Raw genomic sequence first — 21,470 nt, forward strand, 5'->3', positions numbered from 1 at the left:
TTAGAAAGAAATACCTTGCAATATATTCAGTCTACTGTGTTACACTGAGTACACAGCATGCACCAAAAAACCTCAAAGGCCTAATGAAGGGTCACTTTAGCAAGCATTCGCTGCTAGTTGTACAAATAGTGATCAATAGCATTTTCCCATTTGAAGGTGATATATAACCACAGTGTTTAAGTCAGCGAACAACAAAAACATTTTTAACATTCACACAACACCCTCATTGCTACCCACTCCAATATCTGTAAGGCACTTCTGATTACATACATATCTTCTTTTTGGGACTCTGTATGTGGGAAATGTATATGAGGAGACAAATATTTTTGGAAGATAAAGGAAGAAAATAATTTCATTTTGGAGTTTTTTACCTCATAGAAACCACGAACTAGACTTTCTGTTTGTTGTACAACTCCCCTCTCAATTCTCCATTTCACCATTCTTTCTATATATTCCTTCTTGTTCTTTTCAGTGACTGGGATATTGGCACCTCCTGGCTTTAGTTCCCGTTCTGTGATCTTAGGAAAAAAATGACCAAGTGATAACACGGTATTATAAAGACAAAAGAAAGAACTGTAATAATTTAATCTTTTAAATTCAAGTAATTCCTCAAGACTGATCCAAGATTGATTTTAGCACACTGGAATATGTTAAATAAGAGAACATACAACAAAAATTTATTTTATTTTTTTTAACAAAATTGTACTTAAAGTCCTATCTAGTCAGAAAAATCTTCATATTTAGCATGATGAATAAGCTGAGAAGAAAAAACAGTCTTTACAGCAACTAAGGTAGTGAATTATTCTAAGTAATGCCGTAACAAAGTTGTTGAAGTACCTTTGAATGCTAAATCTGCTGCAATTAAACTACCTCCAGCAGAGGTAATCCAAAATTTTGCTAAACTTGAAAGACACATTTGACCACTTACAAATAATAATTCCTACTTATATTTCAAAATTGTTTTAATCAATCAAAGTTTTATAAAAACAAATTAAATGTTTGGAATGACAATCATTCCTACATGCAAATAAATGCTTACCGGTAGAATACACAAAGGAAATTAAGACTCTTACACACCTGCCCAAAAACTTCTTCATTTACAGTAAATGTGAGATCTAGGATATCATGTATATCATTGTCTTTCATCCACTGCAAACTCTGGTGAAACTCCTCATCGAGATATTCCAGGTCACTCAGGTCACAGAGTCTAATGTAAACAAGAAAAATACAGATGATGGCAGTAGCATGTGCTCAGTAACTTAATTCATATCACTCAGTCCCGAAAAACACTGAACATGGGAGCGAACACAAAAATCAGTAAAGAAGACAGTACTTCAAATCTCTATTTGCCTAGCAATAGCAGTTACTGTATAACAAGATAATTTTGTTAATATAGAGAACTCCAGAATTTATTAATTTGAAGACACATTGCTTTTTAAACTTATGGTGAGTCTGTCTCGTATTTCCTGTGAAAAATATTTTGGAATTATGAAAATACAGAGACTGGAGAGATAAAAAAATAAAATCATAAATGAAATGCGAAGTTTTTATAACAAGCAACTAGCATCATTTTGTTTATCTGACTACACTGCCACCTCTCTCATCTCTTCATTGTGCAAAGAAGTCTGTTCAGCTACTCTGCTTACAACAGAAATATCATTTTGTCTTTTGCCATATTTGCCCTTTCCCGGTCCTTCTTTTCCAAATCCAACCTGTAAGCTAACTGCCCCTTGCTGTATTTAACAGTTACTACTCCAAGCCTTGAATATGTCATTCACTAAAAGTATTTAATACTGTGGCAACAATTTCTGCCATTCTTCTTAACTCCTTAAACCCTTTTATGTCAAATACAACACTGGCGCTATTCACAAAGGTGCTTTTCAGCTGCAGGGTTCCATGTCTGCTTCTCGAGTCTGTCTAAGCACAGAAGAAAGCCCTGTACTTTTAGTTGGACGCTCATCCTGCAGTAACAGCCCCTACATCAAAGCGGATGGACTGGACACAATATCCCATCTACAGAGGTAGTCTAGATGGCTTATCAGTTCTGAGAGAACTGGCGAAGGTCCAGGGCTTAGATGGGGAAGTTGAATTAAGCTGTGTACAAAGGTGGTTGTTCCTCATTTTTAATTGGGATGCTTAGAGAACCACCAAGTTAATAAATCTGTCAGTCACACAATATTAGCATTGACGTCCATCTCAGGTAAGTCCTCATTCTTAATAAAATGATCCTGTTAGCATTTCGGCACTTTTAAAATATACATGACAATAAGAAAGGATGCATTATTCCAACCTACTAGAATGTGTAATGTCTTGTATAAAAAATATCTTTCCAGACTCCTCAAAACTAGCTTTCAAACGGAGGACAAAAAGTGAAGCACCTTAAGTTCATTAGGTCTTAAATTCCAGACAGGCTGAACAAATGCAGCTCTTATTGTTTCAGCCAGTAGTAGTTGTTCTGAAAATGAGATCTAAAAAACATCCAAGAAAAGCTCCCCAAAATGGAGATTGCCAACAATCAGTCTGCCTCTGAGAATGGGCCTCGCAGTCTAAGTTACAAAGTGATTCATATCCTATCTGGTGAGTCATTACAACACAAATGAAAGAAAGTCTATTAATATTTGGAATAAACCCACAGCATTTCATTGTACAACTTAAAATGTAAGATTTTGTGGAGGAAAGCTGGTAAAGTAGCTAAAACAAAACATGAGGTATTATTAGGTAAATGGATCATAACCATAAGCAGAACCAAGTTAACTTTTAAGAAAAGTTTTGTATTGAAATGAAGTTATTGAACTATAACAGCCCATCTTCCTTGACAATAAATCATAATTTATCCATACAAAAAATGGTATCGTCCATGAGGAAGGAACCAAACAAAAAAGGAGACAGAACAATTCTACTCACATTCGGAGGAGGGCTTTATAAAAGGGTCGTGTGAAAAAGGCATCTAGTAAATACTGATGTATCAGAGCAAGGCCAAGAATTCGACCACTAAACCTGAACCTGGAAGAAAGAGTTACAATTGTTACATCGAAATGTTGTGGTTGGTACTCTGCTCTGTGATCAAAACTTGCATGTATTTCAAAACAGCGTTCTTAAATCAGATAGCTATGTGGTGTAACTTGTGGTATTTTTGTATTTTTCTTGTGTTTCTTTTGCATTCTCAGTAAGGCACAGGAAAAAAATGCAATTCTGCAGGGTGTGGAAAATCCCTCAGATACCTAAATTGCAACTTCTCCAGAATGTCAAATCCATATTAACCCAACCAACACCTGCCAGACTAGCCTGTTTATAAAAGCCTGTCTTCCAAAATGATAGTCACTATTTTTTTTTACATACCCCATACAGGATTAACACAAGTTATTTCATGTTACTGAGAGGCCAAAGATTTTTTCTACCCTTTGCTAGACTGACAGTTCTCTCTGTCTGTCTTTTCTGCTTAGAGTGCTTCCTTGCTCCCTCTTCTGACTGGTGACTATGGCGTTCTGTGTATATTTTTACAAATAGTGTCTGGAAGCTTTTTTATGTACCACAGTGATCTCCAGCCCTATGTCAATGTGATCTAAACTGTCTCCTTCTATCTCATCTCTCTTTCTTTCTTATCACCGTTTTGTCAAGTGTGTAAGGACAGCTGGGGGGGTGGGGGGGAGTGAGTGACAGATTTGAGACTGGATGGCAGCAATCTTAAAGTAGCAGGGTCTTTGCAAATACTCCCATGAGAAAAAAGATCCACTGTGAAAAGTTCTTCACATCTCCAGAATCAGATTTAAATCTCGTGATCTTTTTCAAAGAAAATAATGTTTCTTAAACTTTCTGTTTATGCATCCTCAACAACATTTTTCTTTGAAAGATTATGGTTTTATTCTACCTGCCTGTACACAGGGTTTGCAAGATGAGGATATGACATGCTAAGTCTTCTCCTTTCGTGCACAGCTGCTTGTCACAAGGAGTTCATATTCTGAACTCCTTCTGAGGCAGTACAAGGCCAGTGTTGTCACTAGCATCAGCAATCCCAGGAAGAGAAGGGGTCAGGTCTCCCTCACCCAAGACATCCTTAGTTCAGGATTGCAGAAGACAGAGATGAATACAAAATGCTGGGAGAAGCTGCATAGCACAGAAGTGGGTTTCCTCCCCTTTTTGCCAGACTGCTTATACCATTTATTGCCGCAGTACTGGACTTCAATAGGTAGGTTGCTTCAATTAGCTGAACTGGATGCAGCCAACCATATAGTTTTCTGTTAATGTTTAAAATTAGTAATGAGATTCCTTTCTGATATCCATTCTTTATAACTGGCTTACAATGAATAAGAACTCAATACATATCTGTCCTACATAGACAAGTAGTTTTCATTCCACTGTAATCAAACCACTTGCACAGCAGAATTATCTGCTAATATTCACAGCAAAACTTATGACAATACATGGCTTAAATCAGCTGAGGATTTAAACTTTATAAACTGAGGTTTATACCTGTGAAAATGGGATTATGTACAAATCCTTGATAACTATTTTAGAAGTACATATGTATGTACAGACTTTGCTCAAGAGCTATGTAATCATCAGTCCCTCCCCTGTCCCTAATTGAGATACCTCCATAGATTTCCTTCCAATAGACATGTTGGTTTTTTCCACTGAGGAGACCTCTCAATTCTTTATGAAAGACTCAAACAAATTAGATACAGTAACACTTGTTTAAAATCTCCTTCGCAGACAAAAACCCAACACTTCATTCTTTTTTTTTTCAATGCACAAGACGCTAATATTACCTTCATGAAATGACTACTAATATACAAGAAATGCAGAGAGTTCTGTTGTGAGACAATACCATGGTACACATTCTAAATCCTAGTTTTGCTGACCTTGTGAGAAATAGGATCCTTTAAAACCACAAGAGAAAACAAAATCAGGAAAGTCTAAAGAAATGCAGTTATTTTGCTACTGGTTAAAAAGGTTGGATTACATGTTACATGTCTGAGGCAGATATAAGAAGCTGTCTACAAGTGGGAATAACAGAAAACATATCTGAAAAACAAAAAGAAAAATAATTCTTACCATTCATGGTGATTGTCTACAAAAGCAGACATGGGACTTATTTGTACTGTATAGGTATCGTTGGCTGAATATTCAAACAAACCATAATATGGATTGAAGAGTTCTCTAGACACCAGGAAAAAAAACTCTCTTGAAGGTCCACTGTAGTCCAACCTTTAAAAAGAAACTTGACATTACTACGAAGTGTTTGTGTCCAAAGAAACACGTTTTTTTAATCTACATTCCTCATGCTTTATTTTAATTAAATTTTTTTAAGATTTTAACCAGAATCCTTCTCCTGTAGATTGCTTAATGCCAAGGTATGTGAAGTCTTCACAGGGCTATTCTGAAATGGAATGGCCTGGAAGATAGGAATGCAGTGGGCTGCTCTCATAAAAAAATTTGGCTCCAGCTGTTATCTCCTCTTTGTCACAGGAATATAACCAAATAATTGGGGTCAGCAGGGAGAAGAAACATGAAAAGAGCCAACATTAGACCTATCTGCATCTGACAAATTAAGACTGAAAATGAACAATGGTCAAATTATGTCTTTACAGACTTGCAGCAATAGGACAATTTGAAGGATAATAGTTCTGTTTTCCCAAGCAATGTGAGCTGAGATTACTTCAGTGATTTATCTTTCTTGGTCTAGATTTTCTTGTCTGTCTTCCAAACTCGAGTGCATTTAAATGTCTTTTGGAGAGTGCATTTCCTTTGGTTTTTCTTTTTTTGCTATTTCAAGATTCCAGTACTAATGAACAAGGAATCTAAATAACCCCTTCTTCCTGAATCGTAAACAAACTCATTGCTGACAAAGTCCCGAGACTGAATTTTGACATTATGCTGCAGGTCACCAGTGAAATGAGTTAAGTATGAAGTTAATGCTCTGGTAGAGTTGTGAAATAGAAAACAAGGGATTTTTCTGTGGGGAACTGACATTTTTGTAATTCTAAGGAATAGATAGAGAGATGTATCTTCTACAGATTGAAGATTTCATAATTGACTTTTAAGAAGGTCTAAGTACTAAGACAATGCACTGACAGAAGTATCACAGAAGCTGGTCAGCTTTCACACTGGACTTCTACTATTAACATATTGGTTCATGAACTTTTACAGAAGAAAAACATATGAGGACAGTTGTTTCTGAGGGTGAAGTTGTCAGGAAAGTAAAGCTAGGTACCATTACCAAGTTGAGGACAAAGCCTCTTTCCTTGAATGAAAACCGTTTTCTCTTCAGTCATTTGGAAGCACTTTGCTTCTGTTTAAGCTTCAGAAGCAACGTACTGAAACAGATCCTTATCCTGGCACAAACAGCAGATTCCATCCTCAAATTGCAGAAAAAAACCCCAAAATGTTTGATACCATGGACAACTGTTGGACCTTAATTAGGCACAAACATGAGGATCAAGTAAAGGGTCATTGCAAGATTCTTGCAAACTTACAGGATAATCAGACTCACTATGAAATCTTAAGATTGAACAGAAATTGTGTCCTTGACTACCAGCCATTTCATACAGCTCCTTTTGTACACAGAGTTACCGTGAGTCATCTTAAATAAATCAGTCATTAGAGTCCTGAACTGCCAGTCAGATTTATCCCACAATTAAAGGCTTGGCACAAGGGTGAGAAAACTTCATACAAGAGGTATGCAGCCACACAACAGCTGCAACTGTGGGGCACTGGGTATTCAGGAGTAGAGTATACGTTGTTGGCAACATGACTTCTGTCTCCTAGGAAACAACATTACTACTTTTGATTTACCATGCTTAAATGCAAAGCAGTTTCTGCTAATAGTTAATAGAACTTTGGGAAAGTAATTTTAAGGAACCATATTCTTTGTATCAAAATTGTCTTCATTTATCAGCACATGAAGTAAAAATGTAAAAACATTAAATTAGCATCACAATTGCATGACTGTAGAAGTGGTTCAAACAAGATAACAAAATTAAATGAACAGCAACAATTATGTCTGAGTTGCCCTACTTACTAATTCATACAGTAATAAATCAGTAGTTGCTAAAACTTTTTAATTTATGAAGATTTGATTATCCATTACTTTAAGACTTACACCTCTTTACCAAGAGGAAATGAATGCGAGAGCAAACTCCCACTTAAAAACTTAAAAAAGGAAAAGGGGGAGCAGATAGGACACAATTAACTTTCAGAATTCCTCCTCCTCATTCTCCTTTCCCCCACCCTGACCTGTCTATCTGCATCTAGTCAAATGAATAGTTGGATGTGATACATATCCTTGCACCATCTCTGATGAAACAATACTGTTTGCACACATCCTTTCTTCATTCAAAACACAGACTTGTAAATAGACAACTGACATCATTTTAATTTGACTTTGCTCTTAATTAACTCATTCTTCTTCATTAAGAAGAACGTCTTGTGTAAAACTGGATATAATGGGGATGTGTCACCCCCATTTCCAGGTCACTCTTCATCTTGCTGTTCTGGGTGACGAAATTAAAAAGCCAGAGGTCTGATGAAAGGAGACGGTCTATCTGGATCAATATCTATTTCAGGTGTGATTTTTAATTTTTCTCTTTCCTTTTTAAGTCTGAGTCAAGGCTGTAGCTGTGAAAGTAAAGTCTGGTACTGCTTTGTAAAATAAGCCTCGTTTCTGCATCCCCACCCTGCTCTGTCAATATAGTGTAATCTCATCCTGCACCAGCCTTGTCATTCCAGTTCTGAGTTTTGTCTCAGACAGCATGGTGATATTATTTATATGAACAAGTCCACACTTGGCTCTCAACTGTGAACATTTTTTTAATGTTAAGATTTCAGTGAGTCTGTATTAACACTAACCACTTGAGGGTGAACTTTAAACAAGCAACAGGATTTAGTGGTTTTTAAAGACACATTAATTTTCTTGTATGAGATGTTTCTATTACAACTTAGCTATTTTAAAGACCCACACATCACATGGCAGTAACACACGCTACAGTCACAGCTTCCTAAGTATCAAATGCATTAATGAAATATATCAATAAGAATATTCGTGTCTAAGGCAGTAGGCTTAAAGATCTGATAAAAGGGGCAGAAATCAAGAGACAAAAGAGGGAAATAGTACATTGTTTCAGTTTTAACTGCAAAGAAAATTTAACTGTATTTTGCTTTACAATGCACATCAAACCTGCAACACGTTAGACTTTTGTTAGGCACAGACTGACCATTCTATGAAATGATTTTGTAATGTCAAGAATATTTGTGGTTATTTGACAACTAGCAACAGCCTAGATGATTTTATTTGTGATGCAGACCCTGGGAAGGCAGTGAGCACCTCTTGTAGCACTCAGGGCTTTCAGCTCCCATTGCCTCCTACTGGGGTTGAATCGAGGAATGAACCTCTAACCTGCTCTTGAAAAACCCTCTCTAACAAACAGCAGCTGTCTTTTAACAAGCACTGGAGATATAAAGTCAGCACTGACAGAAAAGAATTATGAATAACATGAGGAAGTTGTTTGTTTTTTCTTTGCTTTCCCAGCAACATTCTAAAACACACACCAACTACTGTGAAAATTCACACAAACACATGCATTACTTCAGCAAAGGCAGGATACATTGCATTTCACAAGGCCTAAGAAGTTATCTTGAACAGCTGTATGTTCTAAGGTTTTGTATGTGGCATTTCCTGACTATAATCCTTCCTCTTTTCACTCCAAGACCACAAGAAGTTTGGTGAAACAACAGCTGCAAGACACAGTGAGCTTTGAGATCACATTTACTTCCCTGTTCTACTCACCCTTCTTCCCCAACGAACGTGACATAGAGTTTATTTCTCTGTAGGTCTTTTCTTGAGTAACCCATGATCTGGTTAAAGGCATCTTCTAGCAAGTGATCTCTCCTGATGATTAATCTGAAGAGCAAAATAATTTTGAAACAGCAACTCACAAACACGACCCACAGTTAGAAATATCTATTTACACTGCAAGGTAACAGGGTAACTTCACAGAGTTACAGTTTGCTGGATAACTTGATCTAGATCACACAGCTTCTCTCTGTCAGTCTACCTCTCTCAAGAACCTGCTTTACATTTCAATAAAACATCTCTGGTAAAATGAGTGTAGGGTTGAGGTTTTTTCTACCCTAGTTCTTCCTTGAATTAAATTAAAAGCTTCTATTTTTGTAAGGCTGGCCCTCTAAATTAATCTTACTGTAAGCAAGAATCTAACCTTCTATGTAAAAATCAATGAAAGTGAAAAAATTATAAAACCATGTGAAAGTCACTGAATGGTAACCCCAGAATCATACATCACACATAATCCCCCTGTGACAGGAAAAAAGCCTAGAAGGAATAGGAAATTTTTTGTCTAAAACTGGGCTGAAGTATCACATGTAAAAACACAACATACCTTCTAAAAGAAAAATTGTGAAAGTGAATAACATAAAGATCTAAAATATTAAGTGAAAGAATCCTCATTTAAACATTTTTTCTTCTGCCAAAACACTGTGTTTAATTAGCTTCCTGAAACTTAGCTTGCTTTATATTAAAATACTGCCTTACGTGTGCATTTGATCAGTCAGTCAGACCGAAGCTGGGAGCCGCTGCTGCCTGCAGAGGCAGCTTACTACACCATACAGTCTCTTGTAAAGCCCTTGCTTGCCTCACTATTTCTGCAGAGATCTATCAGTGATCAGCCTGTGCTACCCCACAGAGGACACAGAAGTGGAAAGACCAGGAGCTGACCAGGTACCAGGGCAACAATAGAATCTAAGCAGTGTGCAAGTTCTGCTGGGGTCCTGATTTGAAATTAAAAAGGGAGCAGGTCAGTGTATATCTGGAAAAGGAATCCAGAGAAAACTTCTGTTCAAAAATCAAGCTGTTGATCTAGTTAAAAAAACACCATGATGGCAAACAGGACAGGAAAAAATATGCAAGAAAAAATATGCAAGAAAAAATATGCAAGAAAAAATATGCAAGAAATGTAATGGATCTTACAAGTAGCAAATGCTATCCTCTTCTACTAGCTATTTCCCTAATTCATGACAAACCTGTCAAAGACTAAGCTTTAAATGTCTCTCAAGCTTGTCTAAATGATGCCATTTTAATCCCATTTCAGCTGTGGCAGCAAACTTTTAATAAGCTCACATAAATGAAGTCTGAGCTCTGCACAAATTCCTACAAAATGTGAGAAGTGACTGACTGAGGGAAGCAAAAATAAATTAAAAAATAAACAAAACCAAAAAATCCCAACTGCCTTGTGGCTACTCTGAGAGTATCAAACTACAACAGTTTGACAGCTGGCACATGACTCAGTAATTTACAAAATTATGAAAGTATCTTATGATGATGATTCCTAATATAACAGTATATATAACAGTATATAATCTCGTGATTAGCAAATAAATGAAGGAGGGAACACCTCATTCCAAGTGCTCTAGCATTCGGAGTGCTGAACTAAAAATATTACTAGTTTTTTAAAGATGATCCTTAGAACATCAACTAATTTTATGAGTCTTCTTTAATAAAGAGGATTGTGATATCAATACCGGCAATGATGTACTAAAGAGAAGCCTATCTATTTTATTTTTCAATGGAAAAAGACATAAGAAAATATAGCTGTTTATATCATAGCAATTGCTATAATGGAAGAATTCAGATGCTTCTTGTTTCTGCATGCCTCTTCCCAAAGCACTTTTTGGCACTGTGTTGGCAATATTGTTTGTATGAAAACATAGTTGGAGGAAACACAAAAAAGAAGTGGTCTGAATTTGCTGTATTTTCTGGTAGGAATCACATGTTGGCACTCAAGTCTTTTATAACAGGTTTCATATATCCAGAAGTGCAAATGTAACTCTAACTTTGCATTCCTTCTAATAGGAAGAAACTTGTAGACCTTCAAAGCAAGGCAAGATGCCTGAGAAACAAATCCAATTTCATGAGATTCTTCAACATACTTCAGTTTCCCTGGGCCTTGTCCATATCCTTTAGTCTCCAATTTCCTGTAAAAGTTCCTCAGCTTGGCTTCAAAATCTCTTTTGTAAGGAGCTGGAGCTCGGGCATTGGCACGCTGAGTACCTGCAGGAAGCAAGGAGCAAAGAATGATTCATGGCCCATCCTCTACTGTGAAGGCTCCTTAAAACAAAATGTGTAAGTAAGTATGTGTTTGGTTCAGTCACTTTTATAAAGCGTAAAAGCTGCATATCTTCAAGTCTGCTCTACATCCAATCTTTTTGGTTGCTCATCTCCAACAGTATCATCTTTCTAAAGTAAGTCTTAAAGAGCAAATCCACGTCAATGCAAAAGATGGATTGAAAAAACAATGCAATCAACTGGAAAGAATTAACTTTTGTTTGTCAAGTACACTTTATGCCTAACCTTTAAAATAGCTCATGCAATAAATGTTCTGTTCTGTTCTGGTTTTAGTCTTATCAGGAAAAACAATAACTCAGAAATGAAGCATAAACAGGCTGTGTTGTACCCCTGCTGAACACACCAAACTGAAGGAGGAAAAATTGTGGAAATTCCCTAGTAGAAGTTTGTCCCTGGGGAAATACAAGGAAGAAAAAATATTGGAAGAATAACTACCAAATTGAAGTTTGTGGAACACACATGACGGTCATTTAAGTAAATTTCTTTTTGAAAAACTGTTTTTGAGAGTCAATTTCTTAAAAGCAGGGAGAGATGAGATCTGTATGTGAAAAAAAATGGCTGACTCCCACATCTGCATTAACAAGGCTGCTATCTACAAATTCACAGTTTAGTTTGATCTATTCTGAATATTACAACCATTAGAACTTCTACTGCCTCCCTGGATAAATCACTTCAATTGATTTGATTGCAAGGCAGTCTGCCAGAGGCACACTTGCCCTTTTAAGCTCACGTTCTCACTCCTAGTTTTTATAACATTAAATTCCTCCCCCACAGGGCCGTGTAGACATCCCCAACAAAGAAATCTCAGAGGACATTTAAAATACATCATCCTCTACAGTATACATTGGTTGCTAACTACTTATCTGCAACTGGTGGTCATCTACTAGGCTCACAATGCATAGGAAATACAAATTACTGTTTAGAAGCACATATACGTAGACTTCCTTCTTTCCAGTGAGACTGGTTCCTTATGTAAGTTCTGTTTTGGCTCTCTGCATGAAACTAAGACATTACAGAAACATTTATTGCTACTATGGGTGAAGACATGAGAATGTAACATTTGAGGTTATGAGAGAAGGAGAACCTGTATCTATCTGTTCAGCCTGTGGGCAGAGATCAGGGGAAAACAGCGCAGCTTGCTCTGCCACAAAGTATATGGGGCTGACAGAAAATGCGACAAGCACATCCTGCGGAAGTGGCTGCTGGAACAAGCTGTAGAGTTGATCTCTCTGGAGAGATCAGAGAACAAGCATGATCAGTATTATCAAAGAATGTCATTTACAGGCCTTCGAAAGACCTGTCTGACCAGAAAGACACTTGCTGCTCTGTGATTCGAGGCTTAGTGTGATGTGTGGGAGGAATAGAAAGTGTGTGTCAGGGAATTGAACTCCAATGGGAACATGCAGGACCCCTCTGGAAAAACAAATCACGGTCACTGATTATAGTAGTAATCATCTTTTATTCAGGGCACCAAGTGCTTCTAATGGTACACTCAGCTGAATTCTCTGGAAATCTTAGAGAAACTTGAAAGTGTAAACAGCCTTTTAGTTACTGACCTTTTCTCCTTACTTTGTTTATTTCGCTTTGGGTCAAAGTAGGTACAAAAATGTAGTCATAAAAAAGAAAAAAGTAACAAAAGCATCCTTTAACCTTAACCCCTGAAGGAAGTGTGCTGAGAGATACTGCAGAAAAATAAATCTGGTAATGTATTAATTCATGGTTCAGAAATCAGCAGTGTATTATTCTGTCAGGAAATTACAAGTTGTCATTGTAAATCAGATGCATATGCAAAGAAATTCCTGGGCAATTCTAGTGCTTACTTCCTCCTTGGGAACAAAAGATGTTAATGGAAGAGTTAAAAAACACCAGTGATTTGATAATTGCATTTGATTTTCAAAGAGTTTATATTCTAAAGTAGATATAAAGAGTAACTTCATGACTATTCATCTTTCCTAAAAGAAAAAGTACAACTGATAGTGACTGATCTGAACAACGGATCCTTAACATACAATCTTGTGCAGTGCAGCATAGCCAGTTTAGCTGACAAAAAAATCCCACAGAGCCTCCATAGAAACAATGGGCTATTTACCATTTCACATCAAAAAGGTCATTTGTACACCAACACAAACATGCATACTTGCACACTGACAGGGAGATTCAATGGTCTCTCTATATTTTTTTGTGAAATAGAATAAAGATTGCGATTTTAAGAACAGGACCAAACCCATCAGTGTTCATCCTGTACAGTGTGCTCCTTTTCTATTAAGGAATAAATGAGAACTTCCCATGTTAAAGACTGAATATATTTTGACATCACTTTGTTGGAGTGAAGCCCTGACCAGCACGCTATGGTGCGTGTACTAGTAACGAGAGAACTGTAACTCTGAAAGCCAAAACTGGTTTTACTCACATAAAAGACTGACAGGTTTGCAGTTAAATAAGATGCATAATGCAGATTTAATTCTTCCTTTCTTTTCAGCGAAGGCAGACAGTTATACCTAAACCACATATGTATTGAAAATATCAATACATGTGAATATTATATTTTGCTGCTTTGCAGAATGACAAAAAATCATTAAGGTCTTGAGATACATTCTTCTAATAGGTCCTACAGACGTCCTACGTCCAGCAGCAGGAAAAGATACCACTCAGGACATGTTTATGAATAGTTTCAATCTGGTTTCTTGAGAAAGCAATGTTTTTTGTGATTGTGGACTAGGAAATGCCCATAAAAATGACTGTAATTTTTCTGATAATTTTTTCTTATTATCTGGAACTACTTAGAGTTGCTTACATCCCAAATGTTCTCTATTTATCTATACTTTTGTTCTCAGATTTCTAGAAATCCCCTAAGCCACTACTGATTTACTGCACTGATTGCATTTTGTTTATCTATTATCTTCTTATAAAAACTAAGAATAGCAGCATCTATAAACTTCAAGTTGCTGTACTTAGCTTACAGAGGTCAAATGAGACTTGTAATATTTGAAATAACTTAGTTCCAATCTGCAACTTAGTTAATAAATGAAACAGTAATTTCATTCTATTCTGGATATGTGCATTTCCAGACAGCTGCAAAATGCTATCTTTTGAACTTTTGTTGAAGGACAACAACTTGGCTTCACAGAAGACTTTAAGTCATTGCCCCACAGCGCCACTGACACTGGCATTTTAATGTATAGCTACTGGATCTCCTATTTTTAATTCTCTAGGCATCAGGATCCTGGCATGAGCAATCCCTTAGTAGTTTCCCATCAGTGAAAAACAATTTGCATGTTTTACAAGTCAGAACAAAATTACCACCTCTGAAGTTGCAATACATCAACAGTTTCTACTGGCAAAACATCTTTTGAGCCCAAGGCAAAGGTTGAAGTCTGACAATCAAATGTAACAAAACATTGACTTTGCTCAAAAATAGGACTTTATTGTTGCTGGAGCAACAGAACTGTCATCTTCAGGAAGGTGAAAAGTCATGTGCAGCATAATGTTAACTGAATTATGGGACTTACTCTACTGCAGTATCCAGATACCATCATAATGAAAGTATTGCAGTGACAAGCACACTGACCACTCAGACAGTACTTCAGCTCATGTAACTTTACCCATCAAAAAGTTGGGAACCACAAAGGGGAATAGGTTATGATTTCTAACTTGTAGGTTCTTAGCTTTAGGCTGCTGTGAATTTCAATTTGGAAAACAAACAAAAAATTTAGTCAAACAATTTTTCTATTTTTTCTGTTCTCCAAGTTCTGGGAAGGCAGTAAGAGTGAGCTGCTGATTTTACAGATCTGGAACTGGCCCTTAGTGAATATGAGAAACGGTTTTGTACAGCCCCCACATAAGCTGTGCCTGAGCAACTTACCTGGAGAGTTCTGAGGTGAAGACACCGGTGAGCCTCTTGGGGACTGACAATAACTAGGATGAAGTAAGGCATGTGGCGGCACATATGACATTATCTCCTCTTCAAACAAGCTGATAAAAAGGAGCAAATACAAAAAACCATGTTTATTTTAATGAATGGCATTTTTCACTTCCTGGGAATAAATCTCACATTATTAACCTGCTTTCCTTGGTAGTCACTTGCCTACTCACACACTTAAGAGTGCTATGAAATATTTTGTTGCCACTCCCTCAATCAGATCTTTAAAGGACTGGAAAACAGTAATTACTAATTTAGTGTGGCATTGCTATACACAATGTGGTATTTGTTTTCAAGGTTAAAATATAGTTAATCAGTCTTGCGAGTCTGCACACACACACATAGACACTTTCTTTTGGTTTTAATTTATGTTCTCATTACATAGAGGTCAATAACCTTAGTCACACTTTCCTGGAAAAAGATTTACAATACTGCAGTAACCCCAGGAATACAGACAACTTCTAAGGTCTTAGGATTAAGATTCACATCCAAACTTGTTGAGTGTATTGCAAGTAAGTTTGTTGGCATAAGTAATTTCATTATTTTATCCTTAATGCTAACACTGTTGCTGAAATGAGTATCACATCTAGTCTGTTCATGTCTGATCCATTATTATGACAGAACTTTTAAGATAAAAAAGTGTGTACATAGAGTCTGTGTATATATTAAATTTTCAATCTTTTCCTAAAATTGACACATGCAAAAAGAGACTGAATAGAATCATGGAATCATAGAATCACAGAAGGGTAGGGGTTGGAAGGGACCTTTAGAGATCATCTAGTCCAACTCCCCTGCAGAAGCATGTTCACCTAGATCAGGTCACACAGGAACATGCCCAGGCGGGTCTTGAAGACCTCCAAGGAAGGAGACTCCTCAGCCCATCTGGGCAGCCTGTTCCACTGCTCCCTCACTCTCACGGTGAAATAGTTTTTTCTTATATTTAAATGGAACTTTTTGTGTTCCAGCTTCATCCTATTACCCTTTGAACTGTCACTAGATACAATAGAAAAAAGGGATGCCCCAACCTCCTGATACCCACCATTTAGATATTTGTAAATATTAATAAGATCCCCCCTCAGTCTCTTCTTCTGCAGACTAAACAGCCCCAGTTCCCGCAGCCTTTCCTCATATGAAAGATGTTCCATGCCCCTGATCATCTTGGTGGCCCTGTGCTGGACTCTCTCCGGTACTTCCCTGTCCCTCTTGAGCTGAGGAGCCCAGAACTGGACACAGGACTCTAGATGAGGCCTCACCAGGGCAGAGTAGAGGGGAAGAAGAACCTCCCTTGACCTGTTGGTTGCACTCTTCTTCCCAGGATGTCATTGGCTTTCTTGGCCACAAGGGCACGTTGCTGGCTCATGTTCAGTTTATTATCAATCAGGACTCCCAGGTCTCTCTCTGTAGAGCTGCTCTTCAGCAGTTCAACCCCCAGCCTGTACTGGTGCATGGGGTTGTTCCTTCCCAGATGCAGGACTGCACTTGTCCTTGTTGAACCTCATGAGGTTCCTCTCTGCCCAACTCTCAAGCCAGTTGAGATCCCACTGAATGGCAGCACAGGCTTCTGGGGAATCAGCCAGTCCTCCCAGTTTGGTGTCATCAGCGAACTTGCTGAGGGTACACTCTGTCCCCTCATCCAGGTCATTGATTAAGATGTTGAACAAGACTGGCCCCAGAACCGATCCCTGTGGAACTCCACTGGCCACAGGCCTCCAACTTGACTCTGTGCCATTGATCACCACCCTCTGGGCTCTGTCATTCAGCCAGCTCTCGGTCCACTCATCCAAGCCACACATATCTAATATCTAATATCAGAAGAGATCCAATATCATAGTCTACACTGATTAAACTGTTGAGATAACGTGTAAAAACTATTTTCAAAAATTGAGGTACAGAAAGAATCACAAGCCAATCTTTTACTATGGAGCTCAACCAATGAAAGCAATGTTCAAATGAAAGGTGTTTCTTACCAAGTTTGTTCACTGAACAAATACCTAGACAAATTTTTTGCTTTTTTTTTTTTTGAATGTGTATTTTCTGGCAGTTCTTTTTGCATTCATGATCATCTATTGTTTTCCTGCAAGTTACATTTTGATGCTCAAAATATGCTAAAATATAAACTACTATTTGAATCTTGGATTAAATTAAGGGTTAAGATGATGATTTGTGTTGTATATCAAACAATGTTTTTAGAAGAAGCTGAGAAATATCTTAATATTAACATCTGAAGCATAGTATAGTGCAATTCTTACAGTATTTTAAAAAACGCAATGCTTTGTACCTCCTTCAATTCCTAAACATATAGGAATTTGTTTCCTTGGTTTTAGTTAACTGCAACTTAATATTTACTGAAGCATGTGAAAAAATGTAGTGTTCCCAAGCAATAAAGATACCAGAAATAGTGATTCACTAGTGATTCACACTTTCAATTTTACACCAGTTTTCACTCACAATAACCTCAGAATAACTCAGTCCAGTCTTGAGGTTTAATCAACAACAATTTCCGAAAGTAATGGATGAATAGATAACTTTTTATCAACAGTATGTCCTTGGGCCAACGGTTCTATTAGATTATTAATAAAACGGGAAGAAAATCCTCAAGCAAAGCTTTTCAAGTCTGATATTTTTCTGGGGGAAAAAAGTAGATTGGGACAAGTAAAATCTGAAGAATAAGATACCATTATTTTAGGGAAGCATTGGTTACTACTTTTCTCTTAAAAATTAGTTATACTGATAATTACTTTTCCACAAAAGAAAGTTTCCAATCAAAATTGTGAATTAGCATTATCTCCACTGAAAGATTTTCTGTCTTCGCTGTTCATTAAATAGTAAAGGGAACAAAACCCAGTCAAAGAGCAATGATCAAGTCATTCAAACAATCTTTATTTAAAAACAAATAGCTGAAGCCAGATTTTTCTATGTGTTATATGTTTTCTATGTGTAACTCTCCATGTGTTATATAGTAAAATGAAAAGATTTTTTAAGAAATGGTATTCACGTATTAACAAATCCTTCAGCGTGGTTTTAAAATAAGACCTTTTTTTATAGCTGTAATTAATTCAGAGATTTAAGGACAAGAAAGGATTATCATTATGCAACTTGACCTCAAAATTCTACTACTAACGTCAATCCTATTTCACTAGATTAATTTTTAAATTTACTCGTAAATTTCTTGATGCACTTTTCCAATAGATAAGAATATAACATCTAGAGAAAAGGGTTTATGTCAAGCAAAAAATCTGCCTGATTAAGCACCTTACCATTTCTTGAACTCTGTATTTCCTTTATTAAAGGGGACAATGCTTGACAGCAAAGTGAAGAGGCAGCAAGGTATTAAGTAATAAAAACATATCTGAAGTGTGAAATTTCACAAACACAGATTTCCTAAACCACAGAAGTAAACCAATGCTTTCTTAAAGCAGTAGAAGGCATGTCCTTACAAAGAAATCTGAACTGTACCACCTATCTAAACATCAGAGCTGGAACAGGACAATAAAAGGTGGTCTGGGCAAACCCATCTAAATCCCAAGCATAGCACTCTTACACTCACCTTTCCTCAGACAGAATATTCCATTTCATCATTTCTATGAAAAAATGCGACTTCCAACTACCATATAGAAACTGAACATAATGAAAATAAAAAACCTGACTCCTGAGCTGCAGCTCTCCCAAGTCCACATACTGAAGGGGAAATGATCAGGTCACTAAATCAGCATATGCTGCTCACTGAAAGGCTCTTCGGGGGCTACCACAGCATATTCAACATCTGCATCAAAAGCAGCAGTGCCTACCTGAGTAACATGACAAGGTCTGCATCACTGGATAAACGCACCAACCCAGATGTTCCCTCTGTCCGGATGAACTGGATCTTCTCCCTGTGCAAGCAAGAAAAAATTTCGAAATATCTGTTGCAAATAAGGCACCAAGGTACGCAACAGAAAGAAGAAAAAGTATCATAAAAACCTCTGGGTTATGCTTTTGTATTTCAAAACCCATTTCTTTCCCTGCCATACCATGTCCATGTGAGTAGCAAAATATTACAACCAAAAAAACTGTTTTGTTCTCAGGGATGATGTTGCTGTTGCCCTCATCTCTTTGATGCTCAGGCTACTTCAGGTAGTGCAGCCATCTAACTACTACATAAAACATTTTTTATAAATCAATCCTTCAAGTTCACTCTAGCTATGTCACTAAATTCAAAGTAGGAGGCTGAGCCCTGTGGGATGACATTACTATTCTGGAAATGAACTATTTGAAGAGGTACTTCCCAGTTTTGGACCTTGGTACTAATGCAAGCCATACATTACAATGCACACTCGTGATTTTAAAAGCAAGTTTTTCATATCACACGACATTTAAGAAACCTTCCAGAAAGACTTGTACTATTTCTCTCCCTCAGTCTCACAGGAGCACATACTCTTCCTCCTAGACCCAGTTTGGTCACTCTTGTGGAATCTATGCAGACTAAACAAAGTCAAGCACTTGCTTCATCAGTGATACGGCTGCAGCCAGCGAAGACCCATGTTCAGCCCGGAAGCCCCATAGTCTTAGAGTGCCCAGGGCAGGGACATCTGGACACTTCTGGAGTGCTCCAATTTACATCAGTGCCCAAATGGCAAGGTTTGAGGAAACAATTGGTGGATTATAAAACATATCTTCACATTTACTTAGCAGCAACACCAGGAACCAGAAGGACACTTTCTGGGTCAACTAACGTATGCAGCTCTCCAAATGAATGCAATCGATGACTTCTTGGGGTTACCAATGAGAGCTGTGATTTCAATGACAGATTTCTAAATATGGCTTTTACCTCCTGTTAAGAAATAAGTTATGTTTAATGTATAATAGGTGCCTTTGCCTGCAGCCTTTTACATTATTTAACAGCCTCTCTGTTCTACCTGTGCTGATGTGCACTGAGATTTGATCCTGGACACGTACTTAATAAGAGTATAACTACAACATTCTCACTCCACCATAAAACCTTTAAACAATTTCCCACCTGTAGTATACTTTCACTGTGTACTTTAGTGGACCCTCAATTTCTTGTCACATCTTTCTTTTTGGGAATAAGAAATTATTTTAGACAGAAACCGGAAGAGATTTTCCAATTATCTCTGTCCTCTTCCCCTGACCAAATACAGATTTTCCTCCTCACCTATGTAATAAATGTAATAATAAAATTTAATGTCATCACTGTTCTACTTCAGTTGCGATGAGGTCCTCAAAGAAAGAGACTACATCCTTTTTTACAAATCACTACACTAAAAAGAATGACATAAAGGATTCAGAGTGGGATTTCACTTAGCCCTTAATTCATTAAGTGTTCCGGCAACATCAGTGGAGTTGCTTAGTCTCACAATGTGTGAAATAGACATGGATTCCAATCACCTGCTACATCAGCATCTTAAAGGACTAACTAGGAAACACGAAACTGGAATCTTTATAAAAATGTAATGAATGTTACTGAAGTATCAGCTCCAGAAGAATACAGGAAAAGTGTCATGGGAGACGCTTTACCTTAATCAAATATACTAGCTTCGAAGACTAAAGCAAAACCATTTAACTTAAAAGAATAGCATCTCTGGCCAATATTGCTTAATGTAAAATAAAACTATGTTCATTAGAATTCTCAATAATTCTGCTAAAGTGGGTAAGTTAGACATATATCTTCAGGATAGTTACAAAGTAAGCATACAGAAAGATATAGAGTCCCAAGGAAATGAGGAGTTACAGAAACCAGTATTTTTTATCCTTTGATCTTCCATTTTTAATCTGAAAACTATCTTTTCTTGAGAAGGGCTCAGCTTGTGGCAACTTACGATTCTATAATCAGGAAGCAAGACTCTACAAGAAGCAGAATTTGATAATGCCAACAAGTCTTTTGAACAGTTTGAACTAAATTATGAAAAATACACAAAACACAGGAAGAAACTGACACTCTAATTGCTATCAGTGTAAAGGAAACCAAGCACCCTGGGGAAAGGAAAAAAGAATAATAAAATTACTAATAAACAGAAATTGTTTGTATACTACTTCCCAACAGATTATTTTGCTCACATTTCAAACAAAGTCTAGTGGGACAAACTTGCCCATAGTGATACAGGTGCAACATAGGAACCATTTTGACAGGCTGAGAACTGTAGATTTTCATTTTCCTCCTTATTTATGTATTTTAGAGAGAACGTGTATTCTGCTAGTACATCTTCTCAGGTTTCTCAGAAAGGATTTATTTAGAGGGTAAACTAAATCATTAACGTAGAAGCCTCATCACCAAACTTGTTAGAATACGATGTTTTGGGGAACTGCAGAACAGGACAGCTGTATTTCAGGAACTTGCAGGACATGGAGAAAAAGGATCAATAAACAGCACTATGAAAATGGGAAAAATGAAAATCAGTGCTGGCTGCTAGGCCAGAGTGT

General features: G+C 37.1%; 1 protein-coding gene across 4 annotated transcripts in view; it reads right to left on the reverse strand.

Annotated features, from left to right (window-relative positions):
* Window positions 1-21,470, reverse strand: part of HECW2 (HECT, C2 and WW domain containing E3 ubiquitin protein ligase 2) — a 163,963-nt gene that overhangs the window by 11,894 nt on the left and 130,599 nt on the right. For all 4 annotated transcript variants that reach the window (XM_062003046.1, XM_062003047.1, XM_062003049.1 and 1 more), the window contains 8 exons: window positions 18,842-18,925; window positions 14,997-15,106; window positions 10,939-11,059; window positions 8,783-8,896; window positions 5,053-5,205; window positions 2,905-3,003; window positions 1,078-1,207; window positions 372-518 (listed from right to left, as the gene is read on the reverse strand). In XM_062003046.1, the coding sequence (XP_061859030.1) occupies window positions 372-518; window positions 1,078-1,207; window positions 2,905-3,003; window positions 5,053-5,205; window positions 8,783-8,896; window positions 10,939-11,059; window positions 14,997-15,106; window positions 18,842-18,925 (958 nt within the window). The remainder of the gene's footprint in view (window positions 1-371; window positions 519-1,077; window positions 1,208-2,904; window positions 3,004-5,052; window positions 5,206-8,782; window positions 8,897-10,938; window positions 11,060-14,996; window positions 15,107-18,841; window positions 18,926-21,470) is intronic.

This window comes from Colius striatus, chromosome 9 (genome assembly GCF_028858725.1).
Source record: "Colius striatus isolate bColStr4 chromosome 9, bColStr4.1.hap1, whole genome shotgun sequence".
NCBI lineage: Eukaryota > Metazoa > Chordata > Aves > Coliiformes > Coliidae > Colius > Colius striatus.